Consider the following 22947-nt stretch of genomic DNA (forward strand, 5'->3'; position numbering starts at 1 on the left):
AATTCAGAATTACGTTACAAGACTCTTGAGTTCATCTGAAAAAACAAAATTGTCTCGAAATAATACACCAGCTGCCGCAGAAACGATAAAAGACAACGAGAATGTAGGATATAACACAAAAACTTGGACGAGAAAGAAAAGTTGTCGGATCGTTTGCCGGTTCCACCCGGGACGAAAATACCCTCGCGTAGTATAAGTGGTTGAAACTTTTATTCTGTTTGCGTGCGGCTGCAGTCGCTGTTTTCGCTGAAATTATCTTATTTTCGAGCACTATCGAATCGTGGGTCGGTATGGAGACGCGTATAGACGCGTGTACGTACGTACGTTTGCATGTAAAACGAAGAGAGAAAGAAAGCGAGAGAGAGAGAGAGAGAGAGACGGGCGTCGGTTCGCCGGAGTTAAAAAGGAACGGAAGTATCCGGTAATCACATTTAGTCTCGTCCGTGTTTTCCGCAACTTTTTTGTTTGTCCCGTCCCCCTTTCGCCCCGCAAACTTCTGGCCTTACGTAACTCGACTCGGAAGTGTCGAGATGCGGCTAGGCAAGCGCAGCGCGACTTCCTTTCTTCCTTCCGAGGTTAGCCAGGCAAATTTCCCACCTTCCCCTCCATCGGGAACCGCGCTCTGGCCGCGAGGTGAAAGCGAATCGCCACGGACAGCAGCCGAGTGTAACAAGAGCGGCTGGCTGGCCGGGATCTTGAACTTTGATTGCATTCAAAGTCCGTGAAAGGGAAACGGCGCGAAACGTGGAATCTTGTCGATCTTGTCGATCTCGTCGATCAGCCGCCCAAGGACGTGATCGATTTTACGTCCCATTGAGCCTCGACCGGAAGAGCGCTCTGCAGTCTTAGCGTCTAAATCTTCCCTCGCCGCGATTCCAACTTCCGCGAGAGTAGATTAAATCTCGGTTTCGACTTACTCCCGAGGCCCGTTATTACGGCAGCGGGGAAATTCTCGCGTTTTGACGTCAGCTGCAGGCTGACGGCAGGAATATCACTGTAATTGATCCATGCGATTTCTTTAACGGACCAATTTTATCGCCGGTTTTTCTTCGAATTAAGTCAGTTTATTCTCACAACTTCCTCCCCGCACTTATTCTTTTCTCTTTTATCGCCGAAGCCCCTTCGAGCATTACTGAATATCTCGGGTTTGAATGAGAATTATTCTCCATTTTAACCTGCGGACGATGAACATAGAATCTGTTTTACCTCCCTCGAGTTTTTTCTACTTACTTTTCCCTCTTCGTTTATACGGATATTTGACGTACACGGCGAATGGCTTCGACCTGATTTCAACTTCCATACCTACACGTAGGTATAGGTATGTATTGTATACGCGTGATCGTCAAATATTCTCGAGTTCTTCGATCCGCTGCAAAACGATTCGGGACATCATCGCTTTACGAGCCAATATCACCTTGAGTTTTGTCCCGGGAATAAGAGCGGGATAGTCGTACCTATAATGTCCATATATACTTTATGGGTATTTTTTCATTGCCCGAACAGATGATCACGGTCTATCTTTTTGTTCCGTAAGCCAGATAAAAAAAGTCGCTCAATGTATAACCCGGACTTAAATTTCCCCTTGATATTTCTCATTCTCAGCCTGCTTTGCAGTTTCTTTTTCTATCTTTCTGCTTTTCGTGCACGAATTGACATTCGAAAGAACTCGAGACCTTCTCAATAAGCATGTTTTTGACCGTTTATAACCCTATTCACCACTCGCGAATAATCGCTGTTTAAAATCTTATTTTATTATCCTTTACTGCGGAAAGACGAGCGTTTTTAACTACCACGGACCGTTACATCATTACGTAACGCTGAAAACAAATTCAGAGAGAATTCGTTCGTATGGTGCGGGGCAAACTTAAAGTTGTAAATTTTAATTCGCATATTTTCGACCGCCGCTATATGTGTATATATATACATATATATATATATATATAATTAAAGGAGAACCTTGCGCCGTTACTCAACGAGAGTATTCACCTTATTGTTAATTGGTTTTATTTCCTCCTTCCCTGCCTCGTAAAAGAACTTACCGAGTTCTCGTAATTACACGGTGTGTCGCTCGTCAAAGATGAAACAAAGAGGTTATTTCTCTCCGTATCGCGGGTCATGAGAATTGTCGTGGTTTCGACGAATCAAAGAACGACCAGCGACAGTATCTCGAGTTTTTAGCATTCGCCTATCGATGGTGTGACAACCGTTTCAAGGAAAGCTTCCTTTATCGTCAATCGCGAGTAATTCGCCCGCGTAAGTATTCCGTTCAATAGGTACCGCGCACTGACCAGACGAAGAGATCTTTTCATTCTATTTTTAGACGGCCGTAAAAACATAACGAGTACATACCGGATCGTAGGAGTTTGTCGAAAGTGGAATTAGAAACTTGCGTAGAGTGTAAGGCGTGAAACAAGGGGACTTTGCGAAGCGAGCATCCAGTAGCTACTACGAAACGCTGTAAAAGTGAATATAACGCGTACCCAAAAGCGTGTCGTAAATTTTCATCCAGCATGCGCGGAGAGTCGGTCAATTTCTTTCGTATATCAGGAGATATTAAACAAGCTTGTTCGAAAGGCGGTTCATTTGCGATTCGCACATACATGCAATATCCGTATTGTACCCGTTACGGCTGTAATTAATACCCGGGAGATATTAGAATCGAATTTACGGTTAGCGCGTCTCGCGTATCGGTGATATTTGGTACGAAACAACGACGTGGATCAATAAAAATCAAACGTCGTTCCGTCGAGTTCAAAAAATATTTCCCCGAACGACTTTCTTCTTCCTTCTCTTCTTCTTCTTCTTTTTCTTCGCCGGCGTTGTTGCTGTTCCGTTATACGTATAACTACAAGATTTCCCCGTGAACGATACGCATTCTCCGTTATTGTGGAGAAAAATCGTGCGCTTACAGACCGGTCGTTGAATGGTAAGGGCTGCCCATACACACGAGGGCAAAGAAAGGGGCGGATATCTGGCAGCCGTATACGTTACCTAACGTTCTAACGTTAAGGGAAAAGCTCGCCGTGACTGTTGAACGTAAGGAGGGTATTTGTAGGGCGGTACCGAAGCGTGTCCCGGAACTGTAAATACTGACTTGACGCCGGAAGTGGGCTCGAGACTTTCCTAAATCAGGTGCGGGTGGTTCCGTGGCCGAGCTTCGGCGCCCCCTTCATGCTTCGGTTTCGGAATCACTGGAGGACTTTGCGCCTTCCGTTATTTACGCCTCCGCAGCTTCTCCTCGTAACTTTAAGCTAGCTCTGACGCGGCGTGTATCGGCGATTCCGTCAGAACTCGAGATCGTGTTAGGTACAAGGTGTGCCTACATTTTTTCGAGTGGAAAATAAATATTTCCGCGGCTTTGAAACCCGAATATTTCACACCCACATGTGGCAAAGTAGATACATATCAACACAGCTGTTCCGTAAGCTACTTGAATCACGTTCCGATAATTCCAGGGTTTTTTGACAACAATGCTCTCGGAATGACGTTAGGTCAGAAATCAGAGAATTTTCTTTCGGATGCGAAAAAACGGTCAAAGAAAAACGCAGCATGCGGTTCATCGGGAAGCGAGTCGTCCAATTTCTTTTTTTTTTCTCAGCTGTATCAGATCTCAATCTCGCTGTAGAAGGCCGTGCTTATTTTCTCATCTGCAAGGATCCGGATTGGAGGAAAAATGTTTTCTGCTTTTTAAAGAAAACTTCACTTTCCAAGGTAAATAAAAAGCGAAAAACAACCGCGTTACTACTCAAGGAAGCGGAACAGGGTCGGTTTGCACTTTATGCATTCAGAGCTTGAGTATTCAGTGAAATCAAATGCAAACATCACCGTGTTTTCTCCGTGCGTTGAAGACACATTGAAACAAATTCACGCGTCGGCCTCGATAATACGGCAAGTGCCCATTACGCACGCGTTGAAAAGTAAAAGTTCCATCATCGAACGAGAGCGAATAATAATTGCCACATCACGTAACATTTTCAAGTTTCACGAATATTATACATTACAACGCCCACTTTTCCAGCGCAGCCTTGTTCTTTTTCTTGTTTTTTTTCATTATTACACCCGCAACGCGGGCTTCCTTAATTTTATTTTCTTATTCAACTTTTGACAATTACCAAAGCTATACAATACTTAATATCCGCACCGCAAGTTAAATTTATGTGTAAGGCAACGAGGATAATATAAAAAATCGATGACCGCGTCTTACAGGATCGCCACGCCACCGCACTGAACACCCATCGAAACTATTTATCTGGCATCAAATCGTTGATGGGACTGCAGGGTGAACCGCTCGTTTCTGATGCCTATATCCGATGCTCGTGTGATCAAATCGACGTGATGTAATGCGAACTATCAAATATATCTTTCATTTTCACCCCGATAAACGACGTTCATAGCTACTCGCATGAAAATTGAGCCTACGAATATGGCTATCGTATCGCTGATGAGATTATCGATCAATTTTCGGAAACAATCGAAGAACCGATATCTAATCCAGCGACGGATTATTCCGATACCTGTACATACCGCTCTTCGGTGTTGAAGGAATTATTGTTGTTATTATTATCATTATACATACACCCTTCCGTTGAAGATTACACGAAAATTGGGAGATGTTATCGGTTTACTTTGAAACAGGATGAAATTTAATTGTCTCCGAAGGGTTGCTCGCGTTGAACAGGTTTAAATAAAGCCGATTATTTCGGGTAATAACATTGTCATCCACGTACCGGAAGAAGAGAATGTTGTCATTATAACAGGCCATTGAAGAGGGTGTAATTATCGTGTACCACGCGTATACACGAGTGATTAGGTATTACACATGGTCGAGTTACGGATTCGATTTCCGTTACAAGTTTTATCGACTCGAACCGCGCGTGTACGAAAAACACGATCTCTTCCAACGTCCTCTAAACTTTTTCCCTCTTTTACGACCGCGCACCCACGACGACTAGGCGGTGAAAATAACCGCAGCTTAATGAGGTAAACGCTGTAACATTATGTACGTATAACACGTTACACAAAACCCCGTCGAATGGAAATAGCAGACACGGAGAACGGCGTAATGATACGGACTACCTGGGCATTGGCTAACAACGAGACACACGACTGAAATTGTTAAATCGGGACAAGGGTAATTAATTAATTTACTACGATCCGTATACATATACATACACGGATGTCTACGTATTAATCTTCGTGGCCGCACAAGCCTGGGCCGAACGAGGAGTGGGATGCGAGCCGGCTGTCTGGCTCCTGGAGAGATGGAAGATCGTGAAAACGCGACGTATGTTTCTGCACCTGTCTTACCCGCACACATACATGCGGCGAATGAAGAGAGTTACAAACGTTTACCGTGGTATAAAAGCACCGAGATACGCTGGAAAGTTGCAGTTAGCATTTGACCGCCTTGTAACATTGTGATACACCGAAGAAATGGTCTCCAAGGTAGAAAATAAAATAAAACAAAATAGGATAAAGAAAAATTTTCAAAAATCGTACGAACGACGTTATACACGGATAAAAAAAAAAAAAAAAAAAAAAACAAGAAAAGAAAGAAAACGAACCATGATAGGAAAAATCTTAAAAGTGACCTCGAGATCAAGTCCGGTGACTGAAAATATGAAAAATTTTCGGGTGCTCGGTTGTGCGCGAACGAAGCGATTTTCACTTCTTCTATTGATACCCACGCTAAATACAACGCGTCGATATTACATACCTCCGACAAAGGGTGTAAATGTGAGAAGGCTCAGAGGAGCGCAGCTGCATCGTAGGTACTTCGTGTTCTCACCTACCGACGTACGGAGTGTCGTCGACGTCACGTACGACGTCCGATAACCGGGTCAATAAACACATATTGTATACCTTTACCAGAGTTATATTTTCGCAGAGTCGATACGTAGGTTAAGAACCGCGTCCCGAACAAGTTCCGTCTAAGCTAAGCAAACCGGCAGCCCTCCACGCGCATCGATCGAGTCTCGGAGGGTAGTTTTGCAGTCGGTGAAAAGTTCGTCCCGTGTCTCTTCCCTTCCCCGTGCCGGCACGCTAACGACCAAAGTGAAGTTATAAAACGTAGATTAGAACGGACGGCATAATTAAGAAACCGTATAATCGCTCCAATTATGAGCATTAACTACAGCTAGCAGAGCGACGCACTGACTACGCGACGCCCGGCGTTACGATGATGTTGCCTTCGAGGCGAACTCAAAAATAAATCGTGATAAAAAATCATCCCTCGCCGATTCCAGTCGTTTCTGCTCGCGTTATAATATCACAGTATCGGCAAGCCGGTATTTATGCTAATTAAATCTTGCCGCTGTAGCAGCAGCACGATTTACCGTTTATACGAGCAATTTTGCTTCATTGTTATTATTCCAACTTACAAAATAATCCCCTCGCCCCCGTCGAGGGTATAAACTCGGCACGAACCGTTCAACTTTTTCATATCGTACTCTTTCGTACGAAATCGTGCGAAACGTATTGAGATTGGCAATAATAACAATTTGATTAAATCGGAAAAACAACCCCTCTCCGTTTAGCGAAAGTTCTCTAATTCCATCCCCCCTCAGCTCGGCGTATTCGCCCTCTTCGCCCTCCTCGCGACCAACGCCAGGGCGGGAATCGTCTCCCTGGGTCACGTCGGCGACGGAGGATCCTTCCACGATGCCCATTCGGCCCTCACCCAGAGCCACGCAACCTCGTTCACCCACTTTCACGGCCCCGTCGAAGGCCCCGTCTACGAGGTCAAGGTCCCCCACGTTCCCGAGCACGACGAGCACGCCCACCTCCACGGGCAGCATCACCAGGACCACGGATACACCCTTGACTACGTCGCTCAACCTAAGTACGAATTCTCCTACGGGGTGGAGGACCATCACACGGGGGATATCCACGGGCAGAAGGAGTCACGTGACGGTGCGTAAAACGGACCATTTATTTTTTTTTTCATTCCCTCCGTAACCTGAGGCTTTGATTGAGAAGAGTGGTTATTTGATTAATTAAACATTTGGATAATTTCGCGGAAGTTATTATACGTACGCGTGTACGAAGGGCGCTGTGTAGGGAGTGAGAGACAGTTATACGTGTTGATTAAATTTGGAGAGACGTTTTTGGGTTGATTAAAATGTCAAGAGTTTCGAATGAAAATTCGTTTCGATGTATAATTCTAGCGTGAAAATCAAGGATTATTAACTAATACCACCGCCTGTCCGTATGCGCAACATTCGCTCGGTGGAAACCTGACAAATTGATCGCCTATTCACGGTTCACGCTATGTACAATATATTGTACGTACATGCACGTTAGCTTGAGATTAAAAACCACAAAAGAAACTAACTAAACACCGATCAATCACGCGACGGTATCGACTTTTCAGTAAAACAAAACGGCGACTGAGCTACGCACGTAGTTTTACAAAATATAAAAATAAAATATCAGCTAATAAAAAAAGAAAAAACTTTTCAATTTATTACACTCGCGATTGACGTCGTTTCCAAGAAATTGTTTTAAACGGTATATAGCGTAATTCCAATGAACGTCTTTAATACAATTCACAGAACGACTGTTATAGAAACAAAAATCACCGGCTACGTTTTATGCATATCTATAATAATACAACATTCACGTTTTCGCTGCTCAATTTTATTTATTCAACAAATTCATGACTAAACAATTACGCGAACGTTCGTGCAGCTGTCAAAAGGTGTAATCACTCACCCAAAACTGCACGCACACGCAAATTTTTGCTACCGTTTTCATTTTACTATTTCCCAGCACCCGTCCATTTTGCCGCTCGACAAATATTTCGTTACGAAATCCGATAAACGGGGTTGCTTGTCACTTGTTATTTAATTGTGATAAGCAGCTGATCTCAAATTTACCGTATCGGAGTTTTATTCACACACACGAGTACGGTATGTGAAAAAAAAAAATGACTCAATTTGTTGTTAAAAATTATACTTCATTACGTCCTAACCAATTCCAATGGTGGAATGTTCCACCACCGTAACAATTACTTTTACAACGAAAGGCAATTCCATGGAATCCCGTATTATTATTCCGTATCGACGTTCCTCTGTAAACTCGAAATCACGTGTTACAGGTAAAACGGTAAGAGGCGAGTACAGCATCCATGAACCCGGCGGCAACATCAGGACTGTAAAGTACCACGCGGACAAGGACGGTTTTCACGCGGTTGTTCACAATTCCGGAAGTAACGATCACTCCGGCGGAGTTTACGGCGGTCAGGGGGCTCACGGGGTTCACGGGGGTCAAGAAGAGCAGCATAACCTGGACCTGGGTCACACAGCACCGGTCCACGAGGAGCACCAGCTCGAGGAGTACGCTGTGTACCAGGGTCAGGAGGTGCAGGCATCCGGTCACGGTGCCACGGGATATCTGTGAGATAAACCGCTGAAAACGCCGTCGGTGGGCTCTGAACGCCGAAACACACACGTACCTGGATCGTTTAATTATTTTTAAAGCATTGCGCGTACAGAGAGAAGCGTTCATTTTTTTATCGTTAACGTTTGTTGCCTGCCTGCCTGCCTTAAGTGTACCAAAGCCTTATACGTACAACGACCCTTTTTATACTATAGAGAGGTTATTAATTAACTGTATCAATTTATTCTATACATATACCTAATAATTGTAACCTGTAAAACGATGCGCAATGTAGCGTGTAGCATTTATCGTGACTATGTAATAGGTCTTGTTTTGTAAATATATATAACTATTTTCCAATAAAGCGTTCGATGCGTTATACAAATATGATGTATTATATTTAAACGCGTTTGCCGGAGTAATTTCACGGTGACTCGTAATTAACGGTTCGTTGAATAATCGATGCACCGCTGCATTCCCTGACTTTACAACACACCTTGAAAGTGGATCAATACAATCTTCCAGCGTTCACGATTCAACAGAGAATCGCATAGAGCTGTTGTAATTTTTCAGTCGATATAATTAAGCAGCTTATTGACAATTTCAAGAACCCGTCGTCCCGAAGAACGATGAAGAAAAGTTCGACCGACCACGAGCAATATTGTGCCTGCCGATACCTACATACCTTTCAATACCTATGTACACGTTATATACCAATTCATGCGTATACCGCGGTGAATAAAGTGATTAAATAAGAATGAAAGAATATAAGGGGAATATTGGATTTCAATCATTACTTTCATCGGCAGGCAATCTTGGAGTCGACGTTTTAATTTAAAAATGAGATCAACAGCTCGATCCACTCGCGGAAAATCTACGGTTATCGATATCTCCGGAAGTTAATAAAGCCTGGGAAAGTCACGCGTGTATTGCTGTGCGTGCAAAATGAGACGAGGTAAAAGATATACATATATTTCAAGTCGCGAATCTCGTCTCTCAAGTTTGGATCATCGTTCCCCTCCGCGTCGGACTTATTCCCTCATATCTGTTACGTCGTTATGATTAATTGAACAGGGAGTGAACGCCGCGGAAGCACTGGGTGCAAATCTGTGCGAGCAATCAATGGGGCGGATAGAAAATGGGGGGGCGGGAGGGGAGGGGGTCACTATCGAAAATTGGCAATAGCCGAACGGCGCTCGGATGATTCTAGTATTTCAATTACCAGCAAACAACGGTGAAACCCCGCTAGATTATATAGCCGGTGTCCTAAATAAGCGCGCGAATCTCACGTGCGTTTGTTACGCGACGGCGATTGCGATGTTTATTCGTCGACTGCTAATCCAACCGAAACGTTATAATTATTCCGCGTCGGTTCAACACGCGGGATAAGCCGTTGGAAAAACATTGAATCTCGTTACAGACGGGAGTTTTCACAGGCCACCGACAGCTGACGACTTGTGATTTTCAAATACGCGCCAATATATTTTGGTCCATTTCCGTCGATTGATAAATATGCATGCTCGACAATAGCGTGTATTCGGTGGCTCGTCCTTGTTCAGGATATGGTCAATTCCGAAGAGAGGTGCACGTTACGCAAACGAGTCGTTCATCGAGCCAATTGACGGTATTTCATTACGGTCGAATATCAGGTGGAAATGAACAAAAGAGTTTCGCCAAGTTCATATAACTACTTCGTTGCGTTAATTAAAATTCATACACCTCGCGTTAACGCTGATCAGAATTATACGTACCGATTGACTGGAGTTAAACGAGCAATAATTGACTCGCTCAAATTATATCCTTTGAAAACACGCGAGTATAATTAGTGCGTGAATTAAAACGCCATACGCGTTGATTCACGGATCAGATGAATTCAAGCGAGTCTTCAATCGCAACACAGCATACTCGCGTCTTGCGTTTCTCAATCTTTTGCGTTGTCAAATTGAAACCCCTGCAGTTTCGTTCAAACGAAACACTTTGCCCGCCTCCCAATTGCAATAAGCGCAAAGTATTTCGTTTAAGAAGCGTGAAAAGAAAAATAAAGTGTCGGAAAAACGGTAAAAGAAAGGACGAGTAGAAGAAAGTGAAGATGAGAAGGAAAAAACAAACGAACTAAAAGAAAGAAAGAAAGAGAGAATGAAGGGGCGGTGAGAGAGGTTGAAAAAAGACTTTGTTTACCTCAATTACTTAACGAGTCGCGAGGGTAGCATGAATTTTTATTCACCCGTAAAAATCAGGCGACCGTCCGTTTCAGGTTTGTCTGGATTTCAGTTTTCCATCGGCGATGAGCTGAGGCGAATCAGATTGAATAATAGCGCGGGAACGGCTTGGAATTTATTTATGAAAAATGTATAAACCTGGAATGGCGAGAGCTGAGGGATGCAGCCCCGGCTGGACCAGGGACGATGTTCCTGTTCCTCCGCTTCTCGCACTCATACATACATCGTCACATACCGTCGGCGAGGAGCGACGGTATGACCTACATTTCGTTCGAGCAGAGGCTATCGATTCCGCTCTCGCTCTCGGCCGCGCTCTTAAACACAGCCTCCCATCTCATTTAACCCCATCCAGCGCCCCGCGTGGCCCTGCATTTTCCATTCCTCGCCGAGGGTTATTCGTTTTGGAAGAAATACAACCGTTGCGTTCCGTGCCGCGGGATTATTCGCCCACACTGGAGGCCCTTTGCCCGTCGGGAGTCTCCCATCGCGAGCTTCGAAAGCTCGACCAAAATCCGGTGACGCGTTCGGTTTCCAAATGGATTTCGATTACGCTGTCCGTTCCTCCTTCGCTCTAATTCAAGACCAGTTTCCGGCACCCTTCTTACGTCACGGACAAGTCTTCGCCTTGATGAGTTCGTAGTACACGTAGGTATTAATGTAAACGTTACCGGAACGTGGAGCATTCCAGTCGTTCACCTGCAGGAGGGCATAATTGAAACATTCGCGCTATTAGGCTAGTTGAGCTCTAGCCGATGATCGTCCAAACTCGAAATTACGTCTGAAGGTTTCTTCGGCAGAATTTCAATTTTGCACAGCGTTCTCATAATCCGTTTCAAACTTGTGCGCATCTTCTTGACTGTGTAATATACCCAAGTAGTCTTACCTAGGTCGCATATACATTGGACGTTATTCCGTGTAACAATTAGTGCACTTTACTACCACGTGCCTTCGGGCGGATTTCGGATTTTCAGCGTAAAATATCTCGATTAGAAGTATAATTTTTTTTCCGAGAAGGCTCCAGCGGTCGATTGCAATTTTGCCTCACCTCCCCATAAGAAGAGGCAAGTTTTACCATGGTGTTTCAAGACACAATCAGCTAAAAGTCACGCACGTAGCCTTTCATGGCCTGCACTACAGATGCCGGTCGAAGTAAAAAGAGTTATTGCTAGGCGTGTACGGACCGTAGCCTCGTTCTACGTAGTTCTTAAGAATTTATTACTGAATTACTGCGAAATTTCGCCATTTCGAGAGCGATCCGACGGTGAATGAAACATGATCAGTCCTCTTATACGTGACGATTATTATTTTTTTTTCTTCTCTGTAGACGGTTGTAAAAGTATAAATGTATCTTACGGTATGTTGTGGAACTTTTACGTAACCGTCGTCGAAAATATCATTGTTAGTAAATTTGTAGCGAGCAAAAAACAATACGATTGAAAAACCATCCAAGTTAAGCAGAAATCCATCGGAAATCGACGCAAGTGCCAGAAATGGCGTAAGAAACGCTTTAGCGAAACTCGACCGCGCGAGGGATGTTTTATCCTCAGACGAGCAAGGATCAGATTGATTCAGGACTGTTCAAAGTGCACTGGCGTGTATTCTAATCCGTAAAGTCGAGAGCGAGCTGCGTGAGGGGGACGTAGAGAGTGAAAATTTCATTCGACTCTGAAGGGGGGTGGATGGGAATATATTTTTTCTTCTCCACCCTCCGAGTCCCGACTCCCCGAGCGTTTCGAACCACCGACTGTTCTGGTTCTTGCGGTGGGTAAGAAAAGTCACGCGCCGTTATTACTTTTCCGCAAGCCAGTCTATAAATACGGTCGGGGGTAAAATAACCTGCCAAAATTCATTTTACAACTCGGCACTTTCTCTCTCTCTCTTACTCACCTTCGCCTCGCTCCGTGAGAAACTTGGGGGAAATTTATGCGAATCAATTTCTGCCGTCACGCCGTTAACCCCATGTTTTCGATACCATCTGCGCATTTACCAGAAATACACACACCTACGTCTGGTAAACGTACGGGAGCTTGACTCGAGCTTTCGATCTGTTTTGGGGGGCGCAGCGGTGACCCTCGAAACTTGGGGGTCAAGTCGAGCGCAAGCCCGGCGCAGAAATACAGGGGCTGCAACTTCCGCCAAGTACAAGGGTTGATGCAGAAACGGGGATGGAAGCTCGCGACGGCTCGCGGCTCGCCTCACCTCACCGCAAAGGTAAGACACGAGAACGCGAGGAGAGTGTTGAATATGCGGTGGCACGTTTTGCGTTTAGAGCCGGATCCCTCGGAGGACCTATAAAAGCGATTTATACTTACCGGGCGAACATCCCCGCATATACATAAACAGACTGGATATTTGCATAGGATCGAAAGTACACGAGCGAACTGTCGACGGGGGCCACCAAGGGAAAAAACGAGAGGTGGGGGGAGAAAAAACCTAGAGCTCGGATCGGCGAATTACCGAGAGATACACGCTACGACGCTACGACGGAATCGAATCTTCGGTAATCAAGATGGACACACAAACCATTCGACTAGAACCCTCGAAGATTTTATTACTGGAAAAGCTGCTAAATCTCGGCATTGATTAGAATCGAATATTTACAACGCGTTAGCTGCATCGGCTCAAACACCGCTGTGTCAGCTACTTGTAGTGATTAATGGAGTTTGAAGACACCTGCGGGAGTGAAAACTACACGAATCGTATGAATGAACAATTTCTAGATAGTAGGATGGTGTGCCTGACATTATGTCAGCTCTCTCATTTGTATTCTGTAAACGAGCGTTCGATAATTCATATCCCGCTATTCGTCCTTCTTCACGGTCGGTTTGACCCATTTTTGATTAATTGCAAGGATTGGCGTAAGGACGGCCATCATTACGCAGTACGGGCGTAAGATCTCGATTCAAGCGATTTGTTTCCGATATGACTACCTGCAAACCTCTTCCGAGGCAAATGAGTCGAATATGGTTTGAACGAGCGTGTTCGACCTGAGTTAACAATGTTTTAAAAATCCAAGAAGCGATCATTACCGTGAGCACGGTCTGTACAAAGTCGTCAATCTCATTTCGAGCCGCGGAATGAAAGCCGCGAGAGAGATCTTCTCCGTAGGGAGAAATCGAGGCTACGCGCGCGGTAAAGGAGATCGCAATACGCGAGACACGGCTTAAGGTGTCGCGTGAAATCCACTCGGTTTGTGCAAGTGCGGCGAAAACGCGTCGAGGTGACCAACTGACGACGAGACGCTCGTTCCGGTCAGAGAGAAAGAAGCCTTTCTACTCGCGTCCGGCGAATAGATACGCGGAAGTAATTTTACCGCCTACGGTGGATCGCGGACGAATTCGAGGTTTCGTCGGAGGACGCCGCGCGTCGCGACGTCGACGGCGGCGTCGAGTAATCGGCGACAAATCAGAAGGATAGTTACGCCGCGGTTTCCCGCGTCCCGTTCGCGTCACCTTTATTCGTACAAATTACCCTGACCAGGCTGGCAGCGCTCCGACGGAAGGGGCAAACGAGCCAACGAAGCCAATTTAAGGGTTTGGCTCGGCACCTAAACGCAACGTAACATAACCGTTCCGCAAAATCCAACCCGGAGGCTTCGCGGCAGCATTTCCCTCCACCCTCTGACTCTCGCTGACTTCTCGACTCCGCTGCGGAATTGGACTAATCTTATTTACGACTCACCCCTAGGCATTTCTGACTTCATAAAAGCGCCAACCTTTCCACTCGTCGCTTCGCAAGCTCCGGCCTCTTATTCTCTCTCTCTCTCTCTCTCTCTCTCTCTCTCGTTTTCTCTGCTTAATTTATTTTTTATTCTCCCTCTCCGTTTTACCCCCTTTCTCCCTCCCCCGCGCCCTAACACGTACGTATCTACCTCGAGTCTCTTCTTCCCACGTTAGTCGAGTCTCGACCTTATTCCCAGAGTCCGGAGATGTTTTCGTATCAGCAATCTACAAAAGTTGTTATTTTACAATCGCTCTACTGTAAATATGAGCCCGACGAAGTTTTGATACCTCGTCGCCCTTAATCGGAGTACCAGCCTATCTTGATGAAATAAGACTCCAAAGACGAAATTCCTTCATCCGCTTCGTTATTTCGATGATATATGTACATAGGAGACATTCGAGTTTGATCACCCTGTTTGAATGAAATCATGTTATACTTTCCGATACACGTCGAGGAAAAAAATTTGCCAAAACATATTGTAATATCGCTTGTACTCAAATATTCATCGTGGCATCGTTTGAGATTTTGATTTTCAACTTCTCCCCCCTTTTTTTTTTTTTTTTTGTTCCTATCTTTCGTTTTTCGATTTTTTCGTTACAATTTAATGGAAACTCACGTTGTGATTATTGGTAAATTTACACAGGGTAAATTGATCGCGTGATTTAATCGTGAAAAATCCTCGGAAAAACGAATTGGTAACGTAATTTTACGTGAAATAAAACGTTTGACGATTTAACAGGATTATTTTTGATTACTTCTTTTCTTTACACAAGGAATTGATCGCATTAAGGTAATTGAAATAATTATGGAACTTGTCTTTCCCGTCTTGAAACTGTAGAAATAAAAAGATGAAGAATCAGCAGCAGAAGAAGAACGGAGAATTATTATACGTGGAGTGATTGAACCATAAGCCTGTACCTCTGATGACACGCGATGAAATATCGTTCATTACGCGTCCTGGTTTTGTAAATTAGAAATGGAATTGGCGTTGGGTTTATCGGGTTACCGAATTATGTCGATACCTTTCACACAAATTCGGTAAACATGTTTATTCTGTCTAGCGCGCAATATACGCCTTGCATTTTAGCTGACAATGAGGGTGATAAAATACGCTGCAGCGGAAGCATTGGCTTCTTACCAGATATTTATCGAATTAGGTTCTGATTTCTTGGAGTCGGAGCAAGAAGAGCGAGAATAGAAAAAATAAAAAAAATGACAGCATGAACAAAAAAAGAGAAAAAGACGGTAAAAAAAATTTGCCCGTGGATGAAGACGTTTAGTTTTCATTTGAACAAGCGTTACCAATTTCTACCGAGCAAATAACACTAAGAAAGTAATTTGAAAAATCTGTAAACACCGCCAGACATCCTCTCACTCTTTGAAGAGCGAATGGCTTTCGTTCAAAGCATATGTACTTTATCCTTTTTATCCGTTTCCTCACTTTTCTTTGTATTTTTTTTTTTTTTTTTTTCTCTAGTCTCGTCTCACTCGTCGCGTGACTGTAATATCGAAGAAAGCGTCACTGAAAATGATGTTTAACGACGCGGTTGAATCTACAAGTATACGGTGTATTAATCATCGTAATAACTACGATAGAAATTTCTTACACCTCAACGACATGTGCGATTCATGTGAAAAAGTAATCAAACCAATGGCACTCACCGGCGATTGCTTGAGAAGAAAAAATAAAACGAAAGGAAATAAGCCAAACAGAAATATGATGGGCGAATGTAATTATAGAAGTGGTTGGTAAAAACCGGTTGAGAATTCGTTTGATTTCGAGAAAGAGAAACGCATGAATCATTCCGCGAGGTCGCCGAAACTCTGGTTCGACTATCGACCCAATTATTTTAAGATACGGAGTCTCCTTCGGCGTGTGGATGCGCCGATTTACAAACGCCATCCGCTTTCTGCATGCTTCAGCTGCAGCAGCCCAGCGAAACGAAATGGGAACTTGTATTTGTCAAAGATACAGAAACCGTCTGGAAAGTTTCGGGCGGTTGCAAATATTGGAAAATCTACTCTCGCGTTTTCTTTTCCTCGCAAAGTCTTTAGCTTTGCCGAAGTAAGAATCTCCGTTCAATCTTCCAACCGTACGCGATACTCGTACGTGTATCAGGGCAATTCCCCAGCAAAATGTGATATAGGAAAATGGAGAACGGCCTTACTCGCGTAATTATCTTAAAGTCTTAGAAAATGAAACGGAACAAAATGGGCTGGTATGCATACCAAGGATCGTCCGAAGGACCAAAAAAGGCGAGACGCGCAATTTTTTTCGCTTCGCTTCCCTTTCTCCAATTAAGAACGAATGATCGAAACGTCTAATTTCAGGTTAGAAGGCAGGTAGCCAACTCCCTCGTAGAAAAGTCATGGATATTTTCCCAGTTAGTTGCAAAGACTCGTGTACGTACACTAGTGGCGAAGTAAAAGAAAAAAAAAAAAAAAAATGTTGCGCCAAGGGGCCGATATAGCTGCAGAGTAGGACGGGAGAAAACTTTTTAGATTTATGTGCAGACGTTAACGTTCCTCGGACTCTTTTTACGCTTTGTATACGTGCAGGGAAACACACACATGCACACGCGAGAGGACAGTTTAAGGCAGCGTCCACACGGAGATGAATACAGGGGGGTGAAATTTTCTTTCGAGAAGGCTGCACGATATTCGCCAGTAAAACTGCACCGATGATGGAAATTTAGTGTTCTTCCAACTCACGGTTTAAGGCCCGCCATACGTCACCGTTCATTTACTACCGTCGAATTAGCTTTTTCTCTTACCGTTTCATTTTTATTCTGCAACTTGGACGGCAGTTTTATAGTTTATTTATTATTTGGGCTGATGCTTTCAATTTTACGACCCCCCTAAGTCGAAACTCTAGGCATCGGTTGCGCGGCTTTTGGGACCATCAAAAACCTCGCTTCGGGTGCTACGTTTGCGTTTGTTTCACCCGACGCGACGCGACGTCAGGCCGTGGAAAGAAAAGGATCGAATTCTGTTCCCGAAATCGATACAAACGCCCATCTGTGGCACAGGGAGAAATAAATACAAGGGTTGACCGTATTTTCACCGTTCGATTCTTCCGCGCGGATCGACATTTCCGCGAGTTATATGTATTCCGCTGTCACGTTCGCTTCGATAGTTCTTGTTTGTTCTTACTCTGAGACACTTAGTCCCCTTTTATGTTCGAACGTATGACGTCAGAAACCCTCCCATGCACGAGAATCCCTTCATCGTCGAAATCGCTACAACTGTCCGTCAGACTCTTTCTTTCTTTCATAATATTTTACCATGGAGTAAAACGGGCATGATTATACGCACTATTTTCATTTCGTTCATTTCAATTAAAACGAATATTACTTGCATTGCGCGATTAGCTCCAGGGGCCGGACGATTGTGCAAGGTAAATTTAACGATGCAAATAGATATTTTAATACCGTAGATACGTGTAAACATTTCTGAAAATATTTCAATTCCGGTAGAAGCAATTTAATTTTACCGAGAAAGGTGTTCGATGGCAAAACTACTGTTTCAAATACTGAAATACCGGTTAATGCTTGAATATCGAGTATTTTTGGAGGGTAGGGAAGACTGCTGGTAAGTAGAAGAAACGACGTTAAAAAGTATAGGAATAAATCTCCTGATTGGACGTTGACGTTTCGCGAATTGGATATGCGTGAAAGTGAGGTGCAGAGGGGCAGAGCTGAGAATAGAAGTACATAAATTTCAGGTTCTTTAGAAACTCAGTTAAGGGATTGGATTTTGAGTCGAGGATATTTAAAGGCTATGCGAGGATATAAAAGAGAATGCAAAACGGATTTTTCCCTCTTCCGACGTGGGGCAAATTTAGGGCGAAAAAAAATGTAATTTAAGCTGATTAAGCATGCAGGGTAGGCGTCCGCAACAATGGACGTCTACGTGTCAAGGTAAACGATCAAAGAATGGTCCATTTCTCGTCGTAATTTACAACTCGTATAATTCTTCTTTTTTTTCGCTTTTTTTTTTACAGTACCACTTTTCGTCCGTAGCAAAAGAGCATTAATCAAAAACAAATTTGCACGCGTCACGGAAACGAGTCTATCGCTTTCTGTAAATCCGTTAATTTCTCACATCGGCGAAACGCAAGCGCGAGTTGAAAAGTTGAGAGAGGAAATTGTCTGAAAAAAAATTCGACATCTCTTCTCTTTGAAACGTGCAACTAAACGCCATTGAACAGACTCGGAATCGGTGACTAGATTGGATCGATCTGCCGAGCGTGAGTCGAGTTCTGGCAAGGAGTTGGCGAAGAAGGATGATCTGATAATATGCAGAGCGAATTCCTTCTCGTCTCCGCGGCACGCCGGCAATGTCTAATCAGTGCCGATTCAATTTCCCACCCGACGCCCATTGTCGCGAGGTATGTGAAAGGCGGGCATGACGCGACGCTGCTTCATCGGTCAGAGCTCGTCGCGCCGTTCGAGGTCCTCACAAGTGTCCTCTACCTCGGACTCGACGATGTTTCGCGCACCGCGTACAAAATTCGATAAGAAGCCTGAACGAGGAGAGATTGACTGGATAACTACAAGGAGAAGCGAGAGGCTTCGGGTTCTCGAGTGGAATACCGAGGGTGGATGTCCTTGGGAGTCAAGTTTCAGAGACGCGGATAATTCCAAAAGGAGCCACTCCAACCCCGAACGCTCCAAGTCCGAAGAGCCTTAGAAATATCCGGAGAATCCAAAACCGTGCCGTTCGCAACGTCGTCGCAGAAAAAAACGTCCCGCCGAGATTCCGCGAATAGCACGATATCTAGCGATGAATGTGTCGGTACCAGTGATAATTTGGTCCGTTAATCAGACGTCTGTCGGATGAGGGTGGATGAGAATTTCTCGGGGTGTCAAGGGTTCGGGATTGTTCAAGCGATGGCCGGTGAGAACGGCTTTGAAGCCAGCCAAGAGCCCAGACAAGACGGTCGGCATGAAAGGGGTGAAACCCTTTGAAAGATGATCGCCCGATTCCCGACTCTCTCTGCACGTTGAGTCTAGGCCTCGGAGTTTAAACATTTTGCACCGTTTATGTTGTACGATTTCGCGCATCAGCTCTGCCTGCGGCGTCTGCACAAACGGATTATCGAACCGATACGAAGCAAGCCTCGAGCACGCCCTGACGAAAGCCATCCAGCAATATCCATGTTTACATGCATCGACGCTGCGATGCGTACGTAACCCGGAAACGAGGCGAGTACATGCAAAGCTCACTGCAGCGCGAGGCTTCCTCTGCACTTACGTAGGAATGGAATTACCCCGAGTTTCATAGCCCCTAGGCAGTAACATAAAGCGGGATGGGCTGGAAGCTTTCACATCCAACGCCACGGTGTCTGCGGCTGGTTCTACGATATTTCCCGCAGGATATCTGGGAAACAGTCAAACCTCACGCGGTGCTTCGTTAGAAGCTGAAACCTCGGTTATTCGCAATTGTAATAGAGCGATTCTCGAGTCTCGTTTCGGTCCCTTGAATTCCCGACCATTTCGACAAAAGAGAGACGAAGAACAAGAAGGACAAGAAGAAGGAGAGGGGAAAAAATCGTACACGGTAAGCAGGCGCTGCCTTCGTGCTTCGGACGTTGTCGAGAGCGCGGATTTGAAAGGCAGCTGAGAAATAGGAGGAGAAAAGAGAATTCGAAGAGGCCCTCTAATTGGCATGCAGAGGAACTTGTGAATCCCGGTGTACCGAGGATCGGCGCCGCTGAATAAAACATTAATGGAAAACAGTCGGTTGGATATTATCCGAGAGTTCGGATTGACCGGCTGTATCTTTTCGCCGAGTCCTTAAAGCGGCCGCTGAATGCAGCAGCACCGCTTGCGGGATAACTTCGAGTTGAAGAACACCAATTTCGCGAAACTTTCGCGGTAGTTATTACTTATTAGTTGGCTAAAGAACATCTCCCGCTGTCTCAATTGAAGCCGTCTTCCGGACTAACTGGGAAGCGACATCTGTGCCCGGGAGTTCAGCCATAACGTTCCTTACGTATTATTCACCGGCACGGGCCGGATTAAGGGGTAGCACTTTTCACTGCCCTCACTCATAAAGCGTCGGATATCTATACTGTATTACAGATAGGTATGAGCGGAAGCCGAGGTACGGACTGCAGGGAGCCGGGAGCCAACAGGTTGCCGCAGCGAGGAAAGACCCCGTTTCCTGCCTTCCTTGATTCCCGTGCCTGACGTTATTCGATTCTCCGCACAGGCGGCGAGGCGAGTCTGCTTCGTCTTTTACTTTCACCGTGATCGCGATTTTCCAAGGACAGGGATGTCAGGGGTAAGGATGTTCCGTCGTCGGGACAAATGGTCACTATAAGTTGTAGTATTCTTTCTTATTTCAAATAAGTACCGAAATTCATGCATTGAGGGTTAAAGTACGAAGATCGACGCTCGCGATATCTAAAACTTTTCTAACCGACTCTGGCAGCGCAATTACAATGAGAAAAAACAGTCTCTATTTGTCTCAATACAAGATCTATCGGTTTAACAAAATATTTGGTTGCTTTCAACTAAATTTTGCTAGATCAACAGATTTGAACAAAAGTATTTTGTTGAATCAAGTAAGTATATTGTGTTCGCCGTATTTAGTTGAAACAAACGAACACGACTTGACTCAAATAATCCTTTCCCTCCGTGTAATATTTCCAATTCTGTTTTGGTCTCGTAAGCGGCATTGATTGTCTTTGTTTAATTACAATAATTACATCGCATCGTCCCGTATTTTTCAACTTCATATTCCAGCGTTCTTGTATTATTACAACAGTAAATAAACCAATTAGCGATTGACTTCTTTCCTGCGCGAAAACGGAGTGCCGAAACCTACCGCTCCGATATTCCAACGCGATGCGATAGAATATCCGCACCGATGGCTGAGACTTTATTTGAATGGGAATACGAGCCGACGGGCAAAGAGGGCTCTTTCAAATTAGCAAATGACGTGCAACGCGTTCGGCCATTCGGTGGCGGCGCTGATAGCAGGGTAGAGGGTTGAACACACATTGTGCGATTACAAGCAGCCAGCGTCGGTATTTTCCATCGAGAATTTCCGGTAGCAAAAGGTTGCGGTAACGACCCCGATTTAGAATGGCAGAGTGAAATTTATGGTTTTACCAAAGATAAAATGCACGGCAAGTTAGCCCAGGAAACTTGAAATTACTTAAAATTACCCGATATTACCGGCTGACATGCCACGTCGACCAGGCCTACCTTGCCTAGAATTTAACCCCTTCTCGCATGATCCGCGCCACGCGAAACCTCAATGATGCTCCTCCACGGAATGGTTAGTCCGACGGATCGATGTCTCCGAGATAAATTTTTTTCCCCGATCTCATTCTTACGGTTTCGGACCGCGATTCCGCACTCGTCGCGAAAAATTTTGCCATTCGCGAGGCAGTTTCCCGAGTGAATGAACAATTCTGGGTCAATCTTTGGAACAGATCGAGAGGATCGTGTTGGTAATCCCAGCATCCCTCACGCGCATCGACGGGTCGTTGGGCATTTCTTCCTTGATTAGTTTGAGTCGAAAGGTTAATCTATCGGACGGTAACGAGGGACACGATGACGACGGTCGATCGCTTAACGAATGCGAAGCATCCGCACTTTCACGCAATTCCGATAGCTAGTTAATATAACACAGGTCGAAAATAATAATTTCCCGGCTCGCGTGGGTACCGATGGTCCGACGCTTTAATTGGCTTCCCCTCAATGTTCAATGGACACTCCGCCGATGCGATGATAAAAAAAAAAAAAAAAAAACAAAACAATTAAATAAAAATCATTTTTTTATATAAATTTTTTGTAGAAATTTTGTTTTTCCAATAATTGTTCATTTACTCCGTGACGCAATACGCAATCGAAAAACACGATCCCATTTTTACGCTGGACTGATGCGAGATGTTTGAATCTTCTGCAGCTGGCTCGATAATTGGCTCGCGATACGAACCGAATAGCGGCCGAGAGTTAATTGAAAGCGGTTCACCGATCTTCGCGAGATGATAGCGCGAAACCGTAATGAGCGGATTATTAAAAATAGAGTTGTAAAAAAAAAAAAAAAAATAGCGTAGCGAATAAACAACAACCGTAATAATTCTAAACGAGGATTGAAAGAAGGCAAAAACGAGAAACGTGGATATTTCGTCGCCGGGGGCAGCCAAGTGAGGCACCAAGGGTCGGTTTCGAGGGTCGTCCGCTGAAGGCTGGAGCCATGAAAATAATGAGAAATGACCCGTGTAATTTTAAGTTGACTTACGATGGGCATGTCGTGGACAGGTCATCGGGAGGGTAATCTATCCGTGTTAGCAGTCAATGAGGCGAAAAGACTACACCTCGCGAGGCAGCCGCGCCTGTTTGGCCGGGGGTTGAGGAGGGCATGAAAGAGTGGGGGGGGGGGGGGGAGGGGGACGACGCGTCGCGATCAGGGGATCGCAAATTACGCGAGGGGGTCGGGAATTGGGATGGGCCCGTTGTTGCATACGCGGCAAAATTTTCTCCCGCTGCCTAATGGGCCGTTATTTGCCGATTTGGTCGGGACCGCGAGGTGTTTACGCGGCGTTTCGACGCCCGATAATTGCCCGATATTATTAATTATACCGCGAGTGATGACAATAAAGTTATTA

General features: G+C 44.8%; 2 protein-coding genes across 4 annotated transcripts in view; one reads left to right on the top strand and one right to left on the bottom strand.

Annotated features, from left to right (window-relative positions):
- LOC124306730 (kin of IRRE-like protein 1) overlaps positions 1–22947 on the bottom strand; it is a 139316-nt gene that overhangs the window by 62639 nt on the left and 53730 nt on the right. The gene's annotated exons all lie outside the window — the stretch shown is intronic.
- Positions 5368–8764, top strand: LOC124306732 (uncharacterized). The gene is made up of 3 exons (XM_046767685.1): positions 5368–5445; positions 6567–6912; positions 8099–8764. Exons 1-3 carry the CDS (start codon positions 5434–5436, stop codon positions 8398–8400), a joined length of 660 nt encoding a protein of 219 aa, XP_046623641.1. The 5' UTR covers positions 5368–5433; the 3' UTR covers positions 8401–8764.

This window comes from Neodiprion virginianus, chromosome 6, assembly GCF_021901495.1.
Source record: "Neodiprion virginianus isolate iyNeoVirg1 chromosome 6, iyNeoVirg1.1, whole genome shotgun sequence".
Classification (NCBI taxonomy): domain Eukaryota; kingdom Metazoa; phylum Arthropoda; class Insecta; order Hymenoptera; family Diprionidae; genus Neodiprion; species Neodiprion virginianus.